The sequence below is a fragment of the Larus michahellis genome, chromosome 3, assembly GCF_964199755.1.
Source record: "Larus michahellis chromosome 3, bLarMic1.1, whole genome shotgun sequence".
In the NCBI taxonomy this organism is placed as follows: Eukaryota; Metazoa; Chordata; class Aves; order Charadriiformes; family Laridae; genus Larus; species Larus michahellis.
The window spans coordinates 82287935-82310810 of NC_133898.1; the positions used below are offsets into that span (position 1 = coordinate 82287935).

Consider the following 22876-nt stretch of genomic DNA (forward strand, 5'->3'; position numbering starts at 1 on the left):
CGATACATAGGCTTAATTAGACCTGATAATATGGTCTTTATTTAGGGAAAATTGCCACTGGGTCCTGCCTGAAATCAGACTTCTTGGTAATGCAGTCATAGAACCAATTCCTCGGTGAATTTAGAGAGATGATCTTGGAAATCATTTTTTACTGCCCTGCTAACTACCATTTAAAACATCTTTTATGCTTCCAGATTCCTCGTACACAATTTAAATATTGAGAGAGGTTATGGCAGGCAGTTCCAGAGTGTTCAGTGGGCAGAGGCTCTGCTTAATCCCACGTTGCACCAAGTTACTCGTGTGCACTTATATTTACAAAAAAAAAAAATCCCGTAAACTTTAAAGTTATGTTAAGCTGTAACACAGAAAATCACTCATTCCTTTCTATAAAATATCTAATAACTCGGTTTAATATTTGAATACAACATTTCGTTGCCAACTTATGTCACAGACATATCTTACAAGGTACTCAGTCATAGAAATGCTTCTGTTCCTCCTTTAAGACATTTTGCCTCACCAGACACAGTTCCTCCAGCCCATTCCTCCTTCACTTTCACAAGTTTCTGATAACTTTTGGTACAACCCCAATCATTATCGTTTGGAAACCACTGAACCAAACATCACATAGAGGCACTGATCTGCATGACGGAGGATTTAAATCCCTTTTGCTTTCTCAAATGTGCTCGTTATCTTGTGAAAACCCTGGGAGGGCGCATTATTTTTCCCCTTGTACTTCTTTCCCCCTTGGAAAGCTCAGTCAACAGCACGGTGTCAACCCCTCTGCCTCCCCTTCCACCGCATCCCCCGACAGCGACCTCCCCTCGCAGCACAGCACGGCAGGGAGCTGGGTCTTATTTGGGGTGCTCAGATCAGCCGATGTAGCCTGTGCATCACTCGTACACAGAAGGAGGCGGGAAAGGGAAAGGTTTTGCCGACACCCATACTCAAAGGCTAGACCAACCAGCAGCTGTACCACCCCTACCGAGGCACTGCCACGGTGATCACAAGAGAAAGTAAACCAAAGAGCACTCTTAGGGGAAAAAAAAAAAAGGGGGGGGGGGGGGGAACTGAGACACCATAGCCTCCAGCAGGTGCAGGGGGAAGGAGGCAGCATGTTCTCACCTGCATTGAAAGAATTTTTTGCATTCTTCTTTGACTACCCTTGATTTTAGCCCTCCTTCATCCCATCTAACAACAGCCGTCCAAACTTGTCTGAGCGAAAGGGCAGAGTCACCCTAAGTGCCCTCTCAGATTTACTCTATCACTAAGGGCTGCAGAATAACAGTTAGGATAGTTTCATGCTGCATACTATGGCCATACAACCTGCACAACTGCGGTGGGATTTTTATTTCTAGATCACTCCTGGCTATTGCTTTTCTGTTCCTGGCTACTTCTATGTAATTTTTTAACTGAAAAAAAAAAATACTTAACTTTACGTTGCTGTGTAGAAAAAAAGAATGTCCTAACACCAAGCAGAACTAATCTTAGTATCAGTTTGTCGCAACATGTTGCACCCGAGACAAACCCTGAAGATCACTCAGAATCTTATGCTGACACTAAACGTAGCTACCAGCCTGCTGGGCAAGGATGGTTATCAGCCACAAAGAGACAAGTACGCCAACTCTCTGGAGGCCACACTGACTTCTTATTTGCTTCCAGATGCAGGTCGGATGGCTGATGTTGACTGACAAAGCCCCTTTTGATTTGGGCACTGCCTGATCACGGTCTGTCTGCCTAGTGGTGCAGGTGAGTGGAGTGCTCTGGCAAACAGTCCCCAGGATCCCAAAGAGGGATCCTTTTTCGGGAGGCTTCCCATGACTGGATTTAGTATCCTCCACTGACGTGCTATTCACAGAATCACAGAATGGTAGGGGTTGGAAGGGACCTCTGGAGATCATCTAGTCCAACCCCCCTGCCAGAGCAGGGTCACCCAGAGCAGGTTGCACAGGAACGCGTCCAGGAGGGTTTGGAATGTCTCCAGAGACGGAGACTCCACCACCTCTCTGGGCAGCCTGCTCCAGTGCTCTGCTACCAGAGTCTGTAGACGGTCAGGGCACCACACAGGGCCCATGTGTTTAAGTCACTTTTTCGGATGTAATTTTGAGGTATGGCAAGGAGAGAGTGCCTTTATTGGAGCCATTTATATTTGGCCATGTAGCTGTCTAATGTTTTCCAGGATTGCATAAGGAAATTTTTACCTAATATTTCATTTGACTAAAACAGAAAGCTGAACAGCTTGGAGATAAAATTTTAGTCAGACTGCTCAAAATTACTTGGTTTTCGAAAGAAGAAAAACACTTTAGTGTAAAATAAGCATGAGGGGGAAAAAAGGTAATTTTGTTAACTGTTCAAAGAGTTAGCCTGTTCAACACAAAATATGAATGCAGATAGGACACTGTTCAAAGTTTTCCAGCATGCTCAAGGGAGACCTAATCTGCTGAAATCTTCAATGACTGCTTTCTAGACATAGTTCAGGACCAGTACTCCTTCCTCCTCCTTCTCGAGCTGGTAGCTGTTTCTGATACCAAGTATTATATCTGCATCCCTGGAAATCCTGTTTCCCTTGGCTTCCTGACTCTGTCTTCTCCCAGTGCTTTTTCTGCCTCTGTGTCATGGTTTTGGCTGGATTGGCCAAGCAGAACGACAGATGGCCCTCCCCCCCCTCTCCTCAGAGAGGAGAAGAGGAGATAAGGAGATTTACGAGTTTAGAAAAAGAACTAAACTACTTTAATGAAAATAATAATAAATAAGAGAATAGTAAATAATAATAGGATAATAACAAAGAAAAAAAAAGTATACAATATATACAAAACCATATCCAGCTCCCAGGATGATGATCGCGTCACCAGCAGACACAGGGAAAGTCCCAGACTGGAGTCAGCGATGGACAGGAGCTGAATTCCGGAACTAGAGTCAGGAATGCTCGGATCGGGATCAAAGGCAGACAAACAGACAGGGTCCTCCTCAGACGTCGGCCATTGAAGAAAAAGTGAGCCAGAGCAGCCTTGCCCCTTTGATCTCTCAGCTTTTAAACTGAGCGTGATGCATATGGGATGGAATACCCCGTTGGTCAGTTTTGGGTCACCTGTCCCGTCTGCTCCTCCCTGCAGGTGGGACCCCTCTACGCTTCTCCGCTTCCGACCCTCGAACGGGGCAAACAGCGAAGCGAGCTGACCTTGGTTGTTATAGCAATAAGTATGAGCAAGAGCCTCTGTGCATACCATTCCTTGGTACAATCAGGTCTTATCACTCTGGGAGTGAAGAGTTTCTGAACAATATGCTGTTAATTTCAGACTTTGGTCAGTTAGAAGAGGCCCAGCTAAAAAGTAAAATTACAAATCAGAAAATTGGTTCTGTTTTACCTCAAACCAGGACATTCCACCCCTTATTCCATACTGCACATTGCAGAGTGTCCTTCCTACTTCTCCCTTCAGGTTTCTGTGAGCATCCCCCATGCCCTGCTCTTTCTCTTCTCCCTCTTATCTGCATAGAATCTTACCTGCAAAAATTATTCAACTTATAATTCATTGTGATTGTTTCTTGGATCTGCTTATGCTCTCCAGACCATTGCTCTCCTGTCCAAAGGAACACCTCAGCCTGTCTCTCTGACACTTCTTCACTGGCACTGACCCTTCAGTTCAAGATCAATACAGCAAGAATTAAAGTCTTAATAATTTCTCCCTGAGTGCTCACTCCATATTATTTGTTCAATATCAGCAGACCGCACCATCATCTTTCCTGTCCTTCAGGTTCATGATCTAGATATCGTTTTCATCTATGGGCACTCTCTTTTGAGCTATATTTAAATCTTGTAGATTTTTCTCCTGTACGATATCTAAAAGCTTTCCCCACCCATGCACAAAGTCTGGACTCATCCCGCTTCTCAGCATCTCAGTCACTGCAGCCTGGTTTTCTCTCTGGCCTGTAATGTAGCCTTGTCCTACACACATCTATTCAAAATGTGCTGCAAAGGTCCCTTTCTCTGCCCACGATTTTAACCTTGAAGCTTTCTCTTGGACTCTTTCTGCCTCTCCCACCCTGTCCCCTTTCTTCATTTATTAACTCAAACAAATGTAAGCTGCTTTTGTTCTTGTGGCAGGTCAGTCATAGCCTCTCTCTCCCCCATGTTGAGAATGTTGACTTTAAGCTTTAGCAATTAATGATGTGAATCTTTTTCATTTGCCTGATCAACTCAAAGAAGTACCTTTGTGCTTTTTCCAAAGTCACCCCCTGTGCCTGTGAGGGGCTCCAAGAAAACATCCCCAGAGTTACTCTCGTCTGGTTTTGCATGACTCTGAAGTTTCCTACTTTGATGTAGTGCCCACAAAACGGTGTCAAAGTGCAGTGCCAAGACCACTGCCTTGCACGCTGGCTCTCCTGGCTCCTTTGTACTCCCTTTTCTACTTGTATTCACCAGTTGTTTCTTGCCAGGCTCTTTGGGGTGATCATGACTAGGGCACCTACGCCCTAAGATAAAACAGAACAATTACTACCGATGGTTATTGCAAATCCCACAATTGTTCTCCTCCCTCTCCGGTCCTCCTAAACTTTGCTCCCTAAAACAAAGATAAATATGCTCATTTGCTCAGAAGTTATGGTAACCTAGCATTCAATTACTGATCATGGGATAAAGTCAGAGGAGGCAGAGATTATGCGTTCGTATCCCCTGTATGAGTGAAACAACTACTATGAATTATTGAAGTAAAAATCTAAACTTGGAAAATACTTCCAAAAAGCCTTCTCTGCACATTACCCTTAGCAGTGCATTTGAACATAGGACCACACGTGGTAGGTGGACGGGCAAAGAACAGAAGGCAGTTGACTTGGCCAAGGTTCCCCCGTGTCCACTTAACTACTGTTGTGGTAATTTGTTTTTCTACTTCATAGTTCCATCTCCTCCTGCTTGTTTGATGTCATAAAAATACAGCAACTGTGGCAGTTTGCACAATGCATGTTATAGCCTTGTGTTCGTGTACCACAAATTCAGCATTCTGGATTCATTCATGACTCAGATTGGAGGAGAAAATAGCTTGGGATGGCACAAGCCCTTGATTAAAGCTTTAGGGCCAAATCAACAACAGCTGAGGATCCAGCCCATATGGCCCGAGATCTTTAGCTGTGTAAAGGCTGCAGGAATGGGCCCAAATAGCTTTGGTAATTAGCAAATATCGTATAAAATAGATGAAAAGTCTTTGGCAGGGAATGCGTATTGAGTAACATTTGAAAATTATTCATAGCATATTAGTATATTTCTTTAGAGATAAAACTCAATGGCACAAAAATAATTTGGGAGGGGCAACTGTGGTCTCTCGCATGACTGTCAACAGGCAAACAATTTGTTGGACCAATCGGTATTTTACAGTTACCTTTAGTCAATGCAACGGAGGGCAGAGGTGACCATCTAACACCTGGGATCTGATCCTACAAGCTGTTCTGCCTCTGCAGAAGTGTCCTCACATCCCATGAGGACTCTAGCCAAGCTGCCCCCCTCTGTGAGGAGAGCTCTCGTTCTTGGGTAGGTATTGGAGGTCACCCTGTACTCCCCAGTGCCTCGGTCACCCAAGAGCACCCAGAACAACACCCAGGGACATCCGTGGAAGCAGGACTGAGCCTGCTGCTATCTACATTGACCAATTATCGCACCGTGTACAGCAGTACGCAATAACACAGCAATTCATCACCCTGGTGTAGCCGTAAGAGTTACTTTCACAGATTATGGTAAGCAGCACACAGTGTGGAATAAATCATTTTTCACGCAAACTCTGAGGAATGGCATGTTATAAAATCACTCCTGATAAAAATCTAATGAAAATGTAAAACATCTCAGTACAGTCTCCTGGGTAGAGTCAAGATCATATTAAACCCTCAAGAGACAACGGTCAGGGATTTCAATGAGAATCAAGAGACAGTTTTCCCAGGATAAGCTTGTTAACCTGATATAAAGATATGATATTGATTTGATAGCTTTGTCTCTTTTGCTGTTTCCTTCGTGGAGCCTATTTTTAACTTAATCATCTTCCGTTAATTTATTTAAAGGCTTTATTCATCAAAACAAAAACTTTTTTTTTTTTTTTTTTCAAAAAGCAGAGGTTGTTGAAGCGCTGAGAGTATAATCCAGCTCACAGAGTGTCACAAGCAGCACAGGTCTGTTGTCATCGCATTTGCAGAGGTTTTTCAAGAATACTCACTCTCCCATGGTTTTAAAGTTCCCTGTGACCAGTTTTTAAAGATTTTGAAATCAGCTCTCTTACAAAGACATCATAATCTAGCAATCTCAGGACACACGTCTATGACAGATACCACTTTTAAATGTTCATTAGGATTTACCTGCTGGTGGCTTTATGAAAGGTGGTGGAATTAATGGGACAATAATAGGTACATTCCCGTGATCCTTCGACCCTGCTGGTGAGTCTGAAAGTCCATTTCCTGTGGCAAGCCCTGGGTAGCCTGGGTTTATATTGTACGGTGAAATAACACTGTCCTCAGGTAATTTTGGTTTTGGCAAAGAATTTTCTGTAAAACACAAAGAACACATTGTACAGTATGACAAATATCTTTCTTAAATGCCCCTACGTACTTTCACCAATCTGTTCATTAAATTACTTACCCTAATACAAGAAGAGTGCACAACCCTCTCCAGATATTTTCCCTTTAAAAAAATGGATACTTTCCAATATTCCGCAGAAATGCTCTGTTTTAATAAATCAAACTCACACAAACTCACACTAAAAAAATTATCCTCTTTTTTTTTTTTTTAAGGTGAGATTATTTTGTCATACATATTCTTAGTGCGCCTGATTTAATCAGTGATAGCCTATTCACATCCTTCATTTCCACTGTTTGCATGGTCATCACACTCAGTGTACTGTGACTTCACCAATGCAAGAAGCATAAACTGAAAAATGAAAGAATTCCTAATTCTCTGTCAGTAAGTGGAGGAGTAGTAGTCATGGAAAGGATTTAAAGAAAGGAATAAAATATTGACATTACAGCAAAGCGTGCATGAAATGATGACAGTTATTATTCTAATTCTTTAATCCCAAATCACCTCAGGATTCTTAATTGTGTGAATTTCTCTAATGCACCTCAGTCAGCTATGGGGCAGGACTTAATTCTTAGTATTCCCTCTCCTCCCATCTCTCAGAAAAAGAAACACACTTTTTTCCCTCCCACAGACTGCATACACCAAAAGTTTCTACCTGGCACGGGTATTCGACATCTTTGTTTGGTACATAAAACATATGGTTTGTATCATGTGTCTACAAAAAAAATTATGTCACAAATTTCATCAGGCATAGACTGGAGCCACAAATCATTCAATAAAAGATCTATTTATTAAAACATGAATGAATTAATCGCGTTACTGCACAGGAACAAGTTTCTTCAAAGATGGCCTAATGACACTGCATTTTCAATGAAAAATAAATATTGATCACCAATGTCACTATAGAGCTAACAAGCTGCAAACATTCAATTTTAACACGATTAGGTTGTTTCACCTTACCTCTAAGTTTTCTACCTTTTTTCTAGCCTTCAGAACCGGCCTCTCTGGTATCAGCACTCGTTGCAGCACTCACTGAATACAGTGCTGCTGCTGGCCATCAGAAAGAAAACCCAAACACTGCTGGCCACAAACGCAGTGAAAAGTGGCAGTCCAAAAGCGTAAAAGCAGCTGCAATTTCCTCTTTTTCCCTCGCTGTTGAGGGACTCTTGTCGGATAAGTCAAGATGCAGCAATCTCCTACTCTTCGCTTCGCTCTGATCACGAGTCCCTACCCATTCGCTTGGCTGAGGAGTCAGAAGGCAGCAACTGAACGGCGGGACAAAAAGACCGGGTCCCATCCTTCACATTTTTAATTATCTCATACTACAGTACACAAAGATCCAGCAGCGTCCCAAACAAATTCCACACCCCTGGGGAACTTCTCCAGCACTTGCAGCAGACACTAGAGTACAAACATCCCTGAGGAGCCTTTTGTGAACATTCACGCCGAATCCCACGCGCGTTGTGCATATTCCAGCTCAAAATCTTTCAGCATTTAAAAAAGCCATAGCCCAAAAAGTCTTAGTTTTGAAAACAAAAGGGTTCCCTAAAGCCACACAGCTAGGAAAGTGCTCTCTCTTTTTTTTTCCAGTTGTGAGCAGTTTATTGGTACCACAGGTACGTGACTTTCTGCTGACTCACAAAAGGCATTATTTGTGAAGACGGATTACTAAGTGCCTACTAACAGCAATTTTATTAAGTGATTTTCCTCGTACTCTATTGGATTCCTCGTACTAGAAGGGACTCTCCGATATTTTTATTTAAACCAACCACGGAGCAAGCAGCAGAACACGCTTCCCAGTCCACGCCAATTCAGGCAGGTTGAGATATTAATCCTTCTTTGTGCGAACACAGAAACATTAAGTCTCATTACCTTTGAGAACAGAAATGTGCTGGCGGCTTTCCCCGTCTGCCGAGTAGTTCCTGAATTCAATATCTTCTCCATCTTTCAATTCAACCTTATCATAACCGTACCAGCCAAGGAGCTCATTCATAGTGTTTTCTGCAAAGTTCTGAAAGAGAAAAATTACCTACTTATTTATGTAATCAATAACCATTTGGAAGGAAGGGAGGACTGCATAAATCGAACCATATCTGTGCTACACGAGGAAGTGTCAGGTTTGGCCCACCTCCTCAAAGACTAATGTTCGTTTCATAAGTCAAGTGCATAAAGTGTAATGCATTTAAATCTCCGACTGGCACGTGTAATTATGACAGAGACTCATACATCTGTAATTTAAAGAAAATGAAAAGGAGAGATATTTATGACTTCTGCTCTGGCATTCAATGTCAGAAATATTTTAACATACATTCGTCACACAAACTTGTCTGTGTTGCCATAAAATATTTAAGACCGCAGGAAGAGAATAACAGAAAACTAGGATATTTTTTTTCGACCGGCAGTTAATCAATCTTACTGCACTACAGTCTTTTTAGCTGGAGCAGGTCACTGACACAATTACAGTTCCTTGAGTTGCCCATGAACCAAATCAAATAAAATCACAGCGAAGATGTCTTTCCTCAGAGTTATAAGGCCTTGCACAGTCAAACCACTTAAAGAACTCTTCACCGTGAAAGCATTTTGCCATAACGCTTCAGATAAACACCTCTTACATTTGTTTAAGAAAACCTTTCTCAGTTTTGCCATATTTATTTTCAGACCGATTTCCAAGCAGCCGTGTGGTTACATTTTATGTTTGTATGGAAACGCAAAATATGGAACATGACTGTCATAACTCTGAAATTCTATTAAAAACACATCCTCCAGGTCATGTGGCAAAAATATTTCTGTAGAAAACGCTCATTACTGGGCCAGGAGATTTAGCGGAGCAAGTTAAGAAATCTGCAGCCAGGCAACAAAGCTTTCTGAAACCAAATAGTGCCATGGAGCTCTAGGGCTTACGGATTTAGGAAACTACCAAAGGAAACCAGCTAATGAATTATTGCGATGGCAAAGATCAGTTTAAAGTAGTATGACAACTATAAAATGAAACGAAAAAGCCACACACAAAGCCTTTCCATTTGGTCTCCGCAATTTTTTTATTATCGCTCTTTTAAAACAAATTCCAAACTTCATTTTCCTGTAAGATCTTGACATCTAAAATAACGTTCCTGATAAGCACTGTCTTCTGGGACTCCGGCTACCAGCGAAGGAATCAGGAGAATACAACACCAATTCAAAACAAATGGTACGTGTCAAATTTGCAGGTTGCTAGATTTTGTCTAGTAACTGCTCTAGCTTAATTTTTGAGTGGGAGCAAGCCTAATGATAGAACACAGCAATTCTCCAGTCATTTAAATAAATAAATAAAATTAATCAGATGATAATTGCTTCTGAATTCAAAGCTACAGCAGGCACTCTGCCCCGGAACGTCAGAGAGCTGCACTGCTCCTGGCTCATTCATCACACCAGATTGCATAGGTGTTCCTGTCACTCAAGGAGCGCTGTAAAGCAGCTATAAGCAATAAACACAAGCAATTTATACTCCTCCAGGAGTATCCTCTGTGCAATTGTGCTACAAACACATGTTCCGGGAAAAGAAAAAAAAAAAACGAACAAACAAACAAAAAAACCAAAAAAAAAACCCAAAATGCCACAGCAGACCCTTGGAAGCACCAATTTCCCGCTGGTTTTTCCCCTTTCATTTTCACTTGACCTCCTGCTGGGAGTCTCAATGCCGTGGCTGTCATCTGCAGCCCCGAATTGCTGGAAAAACATCGCATCATTCCCCCTCCACCTCTAGTGTCAGCACTACAAGTACAAAACCCCTTACATCTGAACTATGTCACTACTACAGCTTGCAACAGCGAGTACAAGGCAGCGTAATGTGGCTAATGCCTACATTCATTTCTAAAAATATATATTTCATCTCTCATTTGAATGATGCAGGGTCGTGTCTTAAATACTAGCAAAAATGGGACTTTTTTTTTAAAGTTTTTTGGTTTTTAGCTTTTTAGAAAATTTTCCTCACAGCGCTGAAAGTCCCCACGCACTAACCCTGTCTCTAAACCCGCGGCAATCCAACAACGAAATGACCTGGAGATTGGGAGTGAAACCTCGCCACTGCAGCTCACCCAGAATGACCCAACAGGCCCATGGAGGCCTGAAGGCAAGCTCCACCAAATTCCCTTGCTTTGCCCAGTTTCAACTATGGAGACGCAGCCCTAGAGACTAATCTAGCAAGGTAGAGACCAAAGCCTTCCTGACTTAAACCCCAAGCAACCAAATTAATTGAGTAGCTCTAAATTTGCCTCCTGTGGATGCTTTGTGTTTTATTTGCACTGTTGATCAACTCAGGCAATGAGTAATTTCTAATTACTCATCAAGGAATATGCAAGCAAGGCCGTATATATGTTTGTTTTTTCCTGGAAATTCACACATGTATATGTCTCCTCAGATTCCAAAGTGATGACTGGGTCTGTAACAGCACAAAGTTTAAGTACCTTTCAAGCCTCGTTTTACCACCCATGATGAGTGATGCACAAAAACGAACCGTAGTAATGACAAAAAAATACATTTGATTCTGAAATTACTCAAAATAGAGACTTGACTCTTTTAAAAAAAAATTAAAAATCACTGGGGTCTTTGCTATTAACTTCAATGAGAGTAGAATGAGGTCGCATACTAGCAGCAGCACAAGTAAGCGCAGTGATTTCTCAACAAGGATGCTCGGATGAAATAAACAATTAAGCCATTCTCCTTCATAATTTATCTTACGTATTACAATGATGGTGATCACTCTTAATACTATTCTCCCAGTGGCTAACAGCCAGGGCTTCATTACACAGCACATTGTACACGACAAACCAAGAGGATGATCCCATCCTCAACAAGCTGACAGTCAAAGCTGAGAAATGTTTCCTTCCACGCTAACTCTCTCACGTAGACGGGTGTCCACAGAACTACAACATCACCTTCCCTCACAATCCTGACTACAATACTCGTTTGCAGCTACGTCTAACACCCTGTCCATCAAGATGATGGTCACACACGTCATGCGCTTGCTGAAGCTGCAGCCCTAGAGCTGACCACTATTATTTCGTTGTTTCCATGTGTTCTTCCTTCTTTCCTTTTCAATGGTAGGCCCAGTCTATGTGGATTCAAGATAGGTAACAAAATGAGATATGTAAAGACCAGGGCGGCGGCAATAGTCAAAATAGAACTGGTGAGATGAGAGGAGGCAATTTGTCTCTGTGTGAATGCGGGGGGAAAAAAGGGAAAAAAAGCCCAGTTCTTGATGGAGTTAAGGAAAGGAAGCAAGCCAATTAATATATAACCTGTACATGCCGAGCAGAAGCTCACTGAAGGATGTACAAACTTCAAAGGCTTAGAGAAAAGAAAGGTGATGATTGTAATCATGGTGGTTGAGAAAAAAAAGAACGCAGGATCTGATGCTGGACCAGAAGAGCAGAAGCAGCAGTGATGAAGCAGGCTAGAGAGGAATCAGCTGAACTGAGAGACAATGGGCCTGCCAAAGCCCAGGGAGAAAACAAGTGTGGGTGACCAGATGGAGGATGTGCAAGGAGCTGCAATTCCAAGCTTTTGCAGGAACAGGCCAGCAGAGGCACCACACTAGGCCACTCCTACTTTCAGACCCATTCCTCAAAAGCACGTGGAGGGTCTGCAGGATGGCGGCTGCCACCCCATCCCCACAGCCGTGCCGGAGGGCTGGCATGACATGAAAGACCAGCACACTGGGGAAAACCTTGCCCATCATCAACGAAACCCCAAGTCAGCAATCACACTGCCAAGCTGGGACCCTGGAGCCCAGAGCGAAACCCACTGAACACAAAAGGAGTCCCGCAGGGATCCATGGATTTCATTGTGAAATTACAGCACCGACGTGAACGTCATGCTGACGGGCAGTCAACGCTCAGTCCCTCGCAGGGAAACCAAGAGACGGAGCCCCGGTGCTGCTCAGGGCATGGGCCAGCGTCGGAGCTGAGAAGACAAGCACAGAAATTCTGTGCTCACATCACCATGCCAAGCTCTTGTGCATGCACCAGGCAGCCAAGGTCCCAAGGCTGTGGCGGAAAACACCAACAACCTTTTCAGCAACCTCTTCAGACTGCGCCCAGGCAGTGGGTTGACATCCCACCGGAGCCAAATCTCCTGCGCTCCTCTAGCGGCGCATCATGGCAGCTGCCTGACCATGGCAGCACAACCAGCTCATCCTTGCCAAGGAAACCGGCCCCAAAACGCTCCGGTGGCCCCAGTCACACAGCACCGCCAAAGCCCTCCCTTACTCATAGATGGCAAGTCTTTCGTCGCCCCCTGCTAAGTCCCAAACCACTTATCACCACGGTGGGGCAATGTGTAATTTGCATGTTTTAACTGTATGATTTCTCTATTCTTGTACTATACAGAAATATCCTCTCTTCTGGAAGAGCCAGGATAACTAACTAACTATTATGCTCGTTGGTATTTTGACTTGAATTTGCTTCCTATTCATGGCAAAGATGAAGAAGAGTGTGTTGACTCGCCAGACTGTGGTTTCTCTCCTTTGTGAAACTGACTTATACACTAGGCAGTAAAAATATAATCACATTTATTCCCACTTTAGGATTCATTTCATCGTAACAGTACACCTACAGCTTGATTTCTTACATTGCAATGCATCATTTTCCCAAATCTTCACTAATTAATACATACTGAAGCTAAGCCACGCTTCTCCTTCCATCTTAGACCTCTTGCCTTTCCTTCTTTACAAACCTTATTCACAGGGGGCAAGGCCTGGCTTCACCGAACGAGGCCTGGCAAACACGGAGGCAGGAAACGCAGGGGAGAACAAGTCTGTCAGACTCATTTTCTTGTAGGTTTTACTGCTGAATGTTTATTTCAGATCTGGGAGGAAGCACGGTGGCTCCATTCCATTTCCTTGCCTGCATAACCTACTCGGTGCAGAGCCCCACAAATTCACTTTTCGCTTTCACCGCACCGAGGAAATAGAAATGTTTCTATAGCCACAATACAAACTTCGATTTCTTTTATTTTTTTTATTTTTTTTACCAGCCCTCACTTTCTTTGCTCATTTATGTTGTCGCCATATTGAATTTTATGGTTAGACCTTTAGGCTATCAGAAAGCAAAATTTCTTGATGCTTTCATTTCCTTCATCCTCCCACGTACATACACGTTTGGTTCTGTAACAGCCAGGTGGTTTGGGGAAGCGCTATTTCTACGACGCAGAGGCAGGTGAGGCGCCCTGCGCCGACAACACAACTCCCTTGTGCAGCCATCCCACAAAACCCCTTCCATGCAGACTCTGCAAAAAAAGAACCCCAAAAACCCAACCCCACCTCGGTCTCCTGAAATAGTACAATTGATAAAGCCTGTCTGCTTTTCCACTTTCCCAAAGACATTTTTCGCTTTTCAGGAGAGAAGGGAGGAGTTTCCTTGGAATCTTCCGAGCGCTCCGAGCGCTCTGGCTCACTCCAGGCGCAGCGCCGCTACGCCTGCTTCACCGCTTTCCTCCTTCCGACAGTAGTACTTTTAAATGCCAAATGGGGAATATTAAAACACTAAACTGAAAGATCTTCTGATGAGTTTACTATTAAACTATAACAGATGGGGCTGTCTTAAGCTCTAGGCATCGGGAACGAAGCCCAATTTTAGATACAAATTAGTTATCGAGAATATTTATAGATGGTAAACTCCTTGGGCACACGGAGCAGCCCTGTGAAATTACAGCACAAATTAATTGCTCGCCTTTCAACTGACAGAGACGTGCGGATACGTTGCCTTGTTTGTGCAGGAGAACTTCCAGTACCATCCATACTGGATGCAACTTCATTCCACAACACCTAGCTGCTCCTGAGGAGCGGGATGGCAAAGGGAAATGAGCTGTGGAGGGATGGATGGGGAAGCCATCACCGCGCCTTGACGAGCAGTTTCATCAATTAAACCGTAAAAAACGTTTCAGCCTTATAATAGCATCGGGTTCCCTGATTACAGTAGCTTTGGATCTCTTCGGTGTTCTGTTATTCACCAGCGAGTGAGAAACGGCACTGCGCTGAGCAAGGTGAACAGTGCTACCCCCTGGAAATAAAAACGGTAAGTATCATCTGAAGGAGGAAGGGGGACAAAAGAAAACAATAATCAGAAAAAAGAAAGAGAGGCTGTAAAGGTCACAGCGAAACAAAACAATTCCTCCTGAATATATTTTTTCATTGAAATGTAATACGAGAAAACTGTGCAGAGTCATGTACTTTTTGCACACAACATTGTTTCAAATTAAAATTTGTTATAACCGTCATGTACATTAGGTTAGCGATAACAAAAATGTAACTTAATATCTGGCATAAGGAAAGAGCAAGCAACCTGAATATCCATCCGGTCACTTTAAAACCGAGCTGTGACGCTACTGTCGGAAGACAACAAGCCAAGGAGTTAGGTGTTGTGATCCTTCTCGAGTAAATATCTGGCTGTATCAAACAGCAAATCTTGAAGGAAGTCTCTGTGATGAGGTAATTTTATTGCTCATTCATAGTGCCCTGCATTTGCTGTACTTAAAATAGACACTTGTACCAATGGCCTTTTTATTACCCGAAAGAAAAAAAAAAAAAAAAAAAAAAAAAGAAAATCACATATACACCAGTCCTTTTTCTTTCTGCTAGCAAAGGGAGGCAATTTGATCCAATGTGGGCTGAAACCTGAGTAGGTCACTGTACACCATGATAAAATTCCCTAATCCCTGAGCCAAATTTCCCTGAGGGGGCCCTCCTACTTCTCCTTCACTTTCCAAGCTGACTTTTCCATTCCCTCTCTCGTCTTTTCCTCCCCTTCATCTCTTTCATTTCCCCTACCTTAAAGCCTTGATATCTGATCTGCTGCTGATACTCGGGTTACAGTTTTTACAGCTTAGGCTGTCTATTGCTGTATACATTCCTTTCTTTCTGCTCCGCCGTGATTACTTACCAGAGCTTATTTTACACTGGTCCAGATGAAAGCAGTTCAGATGAAGGGAAACAGTCAGTCTGTTTGAACATTACAGATATGAACCCACACAAGGGCACATTGTGCTCCCTCTGTCATTTCCCTGCAAACATTTTGCACAGTGTAACCAATTTGTTACATTATTGTATTCCTCGGGTTTACCAAGAACAGCTAGACATCTTAATTCATCAGCAAAGAAAACCAGTAAGCGACCGCCGCAGGATTTTAAACTTCCTCAACAAGTCAAAAATTCAAACCACTTTTTTTTCCCCCCCCCTCCCCCCCCTTTTTCTGCTTCTTGGATGATAGCACCCAACCGTCCTACTAAAAACGCCATCTCCCAGCACAGCACATATAGCACACTTTACATCGAAAGGTGGCCTGCATTTTGTGAAAGGTTCTGCCATCAGCTATCTTGCTCTCGACCACAAATCACATCAGTTCAAAACACTGTTTCTACGCGCCTTTCATTTTTAAGTCAGCTGAAATCTTGAGGTTTCCAACCTTAAGCAGCTACCCGTGGTTAAAAAAAGAGAAACTCTCTACGTGAAGGTTAACGCCAGTGCTTAATACCAAAGCATTAGTTTAAAATTGTGTAATTTTTCTCCTTCACACAATGTTGTTTTTGTTTCTTCCTCACCCTTTCAGACAAACATCTGTTATACTGTAGAAGAACAACTATCTCCCAAACCGCTGAGTGTGCCTGCAGCCAAAGTAAACAAAACAAACCCAGAGGATCCAGCACAGTCAGCCTTTATATCCAGCCAGGATAACATTTCACATGTTTTGATTAAAATTAGCTAATTTGTAATTCTAGAACCTATGAAACTTAAAAGCTGCAATCCATATAGATCACATTAGGCGATGCTCTGAGGGGCCAATGCCCTGTACTACAGACCTCCGCAGTCCTCAAAACTATGTGGGATTACAATGAGCAATGACTCTTACTCTCCGGTGCCTGCACAGAGCCCTCTCCCGAAATAGGATGTGTCATATATCTCGCAAAGAATAATACTGCTCCTCGAGACTCGAAACTGGTACGATTTGTTCCTGAAGAGATGCACCGACACATTACTTTGTGCGTTCCCCTAATACTACTCTTGTCCACATTTCCAGTTGATGTGCACGCAGGACTGTGTACACGCTCATCGCGCAGGCGGCAGGAGCCACAACGCCTGCCTTAGGCAGGAAAGGGCACCTAACCCAAATTAGTGGTGTGCGAAAGAGGGGAGAGGGGAGGGGATTGTGCATTCCCGTTTAATTTTACACAGGGAGATCAATGCTCCGGAAAGCAGAGATATTTTCACTAGGCAGCATGCATATTTATATACTTGCCTATATAGTATACATACTATGCGACTCCAGGCAGTCCTCCACTTACAATCAGCCTTTTAATAAATGACATATTCAACTTAAATGACAGCAGCTTTATCTCATAACCAGACTACACCCTTTTAGTCACTTTATCCGCGCATTAAACAACAACAGCAAGTTCAACCGACGTCTCGCAATACATTGTTCCCAACTTTGGGGAATTAGAGACGTAAAACAAACAGACGCGGAACAGACGTGGAAAACAGGCGCAAAAAATAGGACCGGTCAAGCCTGGAGTAGCGACCTAATGATAAAAGACGTCCCGAAATAACGGGGGTTTTTTGTGCGATCGCAGCCATCCTAACATCTGGAGCGGCCGCCTCAAGCGCTACCTCCAGAGCACAGCTGGATTGGCACCGCTCCCTATCAGGCAGGACAGCCCTCCCTCCGCAGGATAAATACACTTCTATCCGTCCCCGGGGCAGCCCCCGGGACGGCCACCTTTTCAGCATCCCCTCCGCCGCCGCCACGGGCTGGGAAGCGGGGCAGGGAAAGCAGAGGAGGAGGCGAGAGGGGGAAGGAGAGACGAGGGGTCTCCGCGCTGTAAGTGTGAGGACGCTGCGCGGCTCAGCCCCTAACATTTCACTTTGACAATTTAATTACACAGTTGCAGCCGGCTACTGGGAAGAAAAAAAAAAAAAAAGAAAAAAAAGGAGCGAAAGGCAGTGTTTAAAAGAGGTCCCTTTCTTTCCTAACTTTAGGGCTTCCCAGCTACCTGAGGGGATGGCTATACAAAGAATAAAAAAATCATAATAATTAAAAAAAAAGAGGCTCATCACTGTCACCCAAGGAGCTTAAAAGCCCAACGAGGGAGAGTTGTTTGTTTGGTTTTTTTTAAATAAATAAATCAAAGCTGGTCAATGAACAGGATTTGCAGCCTGTGAATTCGTCTCTGTTTTCAGCCCAGGAGGCGGAGTTGAGACACATTCAGTGCATCCTACAAAAAAAAAAAAAATGACAAGAGATCCTTTCTTATTTCATTTCCATGCACGGAGGCGGGGGGAGTCGGGGGGGGGGAAGCCCCCCTCTCCCTTCCCCATCACAGGCACCTACCTTCATCTCCTCGTTGATCTCCCGCTTCACCGGGTGAGCCGGCTTCCTGCTCCTTTTATTTTCGGGAGGTCTCCCTTCTTTCTCCATTTCTGCCATTTTTTGCGCCGACTTGGTGGTGGTGGTGGTGGAGATGAAATGGCTGCTGGTGCTCTTGGGGGGGCCGGGAGGGGCGCGGGGGGGGGGTGGCGGCGGCGGCGGCTCTCAGTGGTGGCAGGCGGCGCCGCGGAGGGCCCGGGGGGAGCGCGGCGGTGGCGGTGGCGGCGGCGGGCGGGCGGGGGTCGCGGGCGGGCAGGGGCGCGGGTGCCCCGGCGAGTCAGCCATCTTCTGCCTCGCCGCCGGCCTGCATGGGAGCGGCGGGGCGGCGGGGCGAGCGGGCGGGCGAGCGGGCGAGGAGGCAGCGCGGAGCGAGCCGGCCCCGCGCCTGCTGTGGCGCTGCTGGCGGGCTGCCGCGGAGGGGGCGGCGGAGGGAAGGGGGGGCCGGCCTCGGCCCGCCGGCGGGCGGGGCTTGCCGGCACCGAATCGGCCGCCGCTGCCCGCCATGGGAGCCCGGGGAGGCGGGGGGGGGGGAGACGCGGCGGCGAGCACCGGGCGGAGCGGAGGGGAGGGGGCGGCGCGCACCCGCCCCCGCCCACACCCGGGATGGGGGAGGGGGGGACGTGTGTGTGTCCCCCCACGCATACGCGGGGGGTCGGCCCCGCCTGTCCGTTCCCCCCCCCCCCCCCCCCCCGCACCGGGGTGCCGTCGCCGTGTCCCCCTGCGTGGCCGGCCCGGTGGCCCCGCCACCCCCCACCCCCCCCCAGCGCTGCCGTCCCGTCCCCGCCGCAGTCAGCCGGGGCTCTCCGGCCCCTTTCTTTCCGAGGTGTGATTACTCCTGTTTTTTTCCCCTTTATCTGCGCCTGGGAAGGGAGGATGAATGGTTTGGTGGGACGAGGTGCTGGATTACAGTACACACTGCGGGGGGATACATTGATTATTCCTGGGTTGTGCTTTCCTGCTCCCTGGCAGTCCCTAATTACCCGATACAATACCGTGTGGTACGGGGGTGTCCATTGTTCCATTAGTCAAAATTGTAATTGTACGGGGCTTCTCATTATGACTGCAGTACACCTTAAAATTACACTTATTTTTTAAAAAAAACCCCGCAGTTGAAAGATAAACTGCTTTCCGTGTGGGTATGAGTAGGCTCCCCATAAAAATCTCTGTTTAGCCTGTCAAAGATAAGTTCGTTTTGCGTGCAACAATGTCTAATTTACATTCTCTGTTTCTGAAGCTTAAATCACTGACATTTTTTCAGTATGAAAAGTTGAGCAGAACTCCTTTTTGCTCGTTTTGTGACTAAAATGAGCCTTGCTCGCCTGCTTTCAGATGGCAGAGTGATTAGAGACACGGAGCATATTCTCCCCTGTGGCATTGAAAATGGGAAGAAACTGGGATTTTGCACAGCCTTAGCCGTTAGAGCTAAGTGATCATCAAAAGGTGAGACAGCAACCAGACCTCAGTCTGGTAAAATCCTAGAGCCCATCTGCAGTGGTAAGGTCATGGCCGTGGTGAAGCAAAGGTGCTGCCGCTCCCCTTGCTGCCTGCAAGAACCGGGCAGATGTTGGAAAAAAAACAGATCTGATCTGGGTTTGTTTTCGCAGAGCGGCAGGACCTCGCGGAGACCCTGGAGAAGGCTCTGCCGGCAGCAAGGAGCTACAGGAGACAAGCCGCAGAAGGGGTCGTGCCGTGGGCTCGGTCTGTTCTGCGCACGCCAGGAACACAAGGTCTGCCCTCAGACTCACCAGCAGCGAGCATGAGAAAGAACCGAGATTTACAGATATATTTTTTCTTGCCTGCAATATTTTAAAACACAGTGGATTCTGAAACTTGGGGGAAACTAACTTGTGACTCTACGGGTAACTTCCAAAGCATGGTGCTTAATAGGGAGGTTTCCTGCCTTCTGTGCCCTACCACCACCACCAGCAACCTCATCTCTATGTTTTGTTCACCATATTTTATTAAAAGCAAATCGGTACGGTTGATCTCTCATCAAGTACAGGAGATAATCCCAGAATCTCAATGCATTTTCTCACCCAGTAGGAATAAGACAGGCAATGCAAGGGGAAGTTGCTTATAAACACAATCTCACGTAGCCTTCGATCTCTTTGGAACCTTTGGCTGGAAAAAGCAAGCCAACCTCAGACAACTACTCTGCTTTGAATTGCCACCACCTTGCTGATACATGAAGTCGTTCTAATGAAAAAGGCAAAATTAATTCTTGCATTAGGGACATATCACAAGTTTCTCTGTAGAGCTGATAGCAAAGTTTTAATGAAAATATTTAGAACTTCTGCTAAACAGACTATTGCCCGAAATGGTTCTTCAGTGAAACATCTGAAGACTACTTCTCAACACTTACTATATGTATTGTAATAAATCTCTGTTTCTCTGCATAAATGTAATAGACTGAATTGATAATCTGACAAAAAGATGAATCCCGAACTCCCAACATAGATGGAATTTCTTTTAATATTGGAAGGGGCTTTGGAGAGGGTATCTGCAAGCCCAAATGGTGCAAGCTGTCTTCAGCAGGTTACAGCGAGAAGAACAAAAAGAATGTCTTCAGGATCAAATCTGTCATTCCAGTTTTCCTGACTAACGGCTGAAGGTTTCATTGTAAATTGAAGCACTTCCCACCCCTCTCGCTGCCAGTTCTGAACTCTGATCCTCGCTTCTTGGTCATCAAAAACAGTGGCTTTCAGTCAGGTTTTTTTTTCCAGTTGCACACTCCAAATACTTTTGAATGGAGATGTGAACTTATGCCTCCTGACAGTAGGCTCCCTTTTCTCAGCTAATTCTGGTAAACTCCTTAAAAACAGCCTACAGTCCCCCAGAACCTCATCAACCACCAGATGAGAGCCATGTTCTTAAAGCATATCCTGTTTTTCTCAGTATCTAATACAGGCTTTGGATGGATACAAAAGTTCTACCTCTCTGTGTCCTAATAATATCTCTTCATCTGACAGCAGATTATGTCTGCATCTGTCACGATTCCTATTTTTCTAGAGCTGTTATTACCTTTACATATTGCATATTATTATACTACATATTCTTGGGAAGTTGTTCTTCTAGTGATAGCATATGGAGGACCATCAACTGTCAACACAGAAGTTCATGCATTTAGAGTGCTCAGACGTTATCTGACACACATTGTAGCTACTGAAATAAGTTTTGGAAACTGTCTAATTATTCCACTTGTTACTGGGGAGCGAATGACTAACAAAAAGGAACGCTTTCAGGTTTTAATGGTAGCTCGTGAACTTGTAAGGGGAGGCAGAATATCAGAATCTATGGAAGCCATGAATTTGTCAGTCACACAATGGCATTGATCTGAACGTCTCCAAAAAGTTACGAGAAAATAAATCTGGTATTTACATTGCAGAGACCCTAACATTAAATACATTTACTGAACTGTGACAGAACAAATTTCTTGTGTGAAAACCTGTATTTTTCGTAAAGAAACCTGATTCAGCAGTGCTCTATATGGATTCTGCAGACATCTTAAAAAGTTGAATACAGATGCCTGATTGGATCAACAGGGCTGCTCGCATTGGATCAACAGGGCTGCTCGCATTTATTCTACTAGGTACTGGGGTACATGGTATCAGTAAGCCATTTCCAGCCAAAGATGAAATCCTGGTCCTGTGGAAACAGTGAAGATTTGAGTTTAATGAGACCAAATTCCTTGTGAAATTTCCAAAGTGATTTTAAATCAATTTATTATACAGTGTGCATTGGAAAGCAAGAACACCATGTTCTAAAAGATCAAAAAAAAGAAAAAAAAAGAAAGCAGGGTTTTCAAAATATGTTTCCATTCTCATTCAAGCAAAAATGAGATTTTTCGATCTGAGGGGAAAAAAAGTTTCATACTCCTTATTGTAACTCATCTCGAAAGGGAGTAGGAGCTGCATATGAGGCTTCCCATGATGAGTGCATGCTCTAACCACACTGCAACAGAGTAAGTCACTCCCTGTCTTGCCTGTCGAAGGGTTTGGGGTTGGGTTTTTTTCCTTTGCTCATTGGTTATTTTCAAAGTTGGGGAGAAAAAAGCCACATGGTCCATCTTTTGGTGGTTGCTAAGTCACCTGCAAGACTGAGGTTCAGGTCCCTGCTGTATCTGAATGACGGCAAGAACCTGAACTTTTCCTTCCATTGCCCAAGCACATGTTTTACACCTAAGGTGCTTTGCCAAGCTCCCTATTTTTGTTCTATCACAGTTTTGCATTTCCAGCTCTGAATTTGCGCTTGGATTTCTGCAAGCACAGTAATTTGGACCTCTGAAAAACAAATATTGTTCATAAAACAACAGGTGCAAATGAGTTGCCTAAAATAAATCACCCCAGGTTTAATTTATATTCTATTATTCATATTCCTATTTATTAGTATTTACATGTTTTAAAAGGGGGCCTATCCACTTACTGGAGTTGCTTTCTAGATAGCACAAAAGCAACACTTTGCTGTAAGTTCTTCAATTTGGTCTTTATTAATGTGTAACTCTCTTTAATATTATTATTGAGCTATTTCTTCTCATTATTGCCTACTGAAGAGGATTAGATAAACAAGCAGGCTTGATTTTCCAGCTGGTAATACATAAGTGGGCACGATGGCTTCAATGCGAAAGGCTTTAAAAGGCAACGGCATCAAACAAATGGTACTCTGTGGGCACACTGAAAATGATGGGATGGTTTTCCAGACCCAAAATTGGGACAACTGGGGTAATTACTGCAGAAGTTGTGCTACCCCGTGGGAGGTGGGAGGCGGGGGCTGAGGCCCTGCCACCCCCAGCCCTGGGGAGCATCCGTGTCCACGAGCATCCCTGTCCCAGGGAGCATCCCTGTCCCGGGGAGCATCCCTGTCCAGAAGCATCCCTGTCCTGGGGAGCATCCCTGTCCACGAGCATCCCTGTCCAGAAGCATCCCTGTCCCGAGAAGCA

General features: G+C 44.6%; 1 protein-coding gene across 2 annotated transcripts in view; it reads right to left on the reverse strand.

The window, feature by feature from the left end:
- SOBP (sine oculis binding protein homolog) overlaps positions 1–18152 on the reverse strand; it is a 120042-nt gene extending 101890 nt beyond the window's left edge. For both annotated transcript variants that reach the window (XM_074581004.1, XM_074581003.1), the window contains exons 1-3: positions 17905–18152; positions 8417–8555; positions 6328–6513 (exon numbers count right to left, since the gene is read on the reverse strand). In XM_074581004.1, the coding sequence (XP_074437105.1) occupies positions 6328–6513; positions 8417–8555; positions 17905–18000 (421 nt within the window). In that variant the 5' untranslated portion in view covers positions 18001–18152. The remainder of the gene's footprint in view (positions 1–6327; positions 6514–8416; positions 8556–17904) is intronic.
- Positions 18153–22876: the final 4724 nt, after the last annotated feature.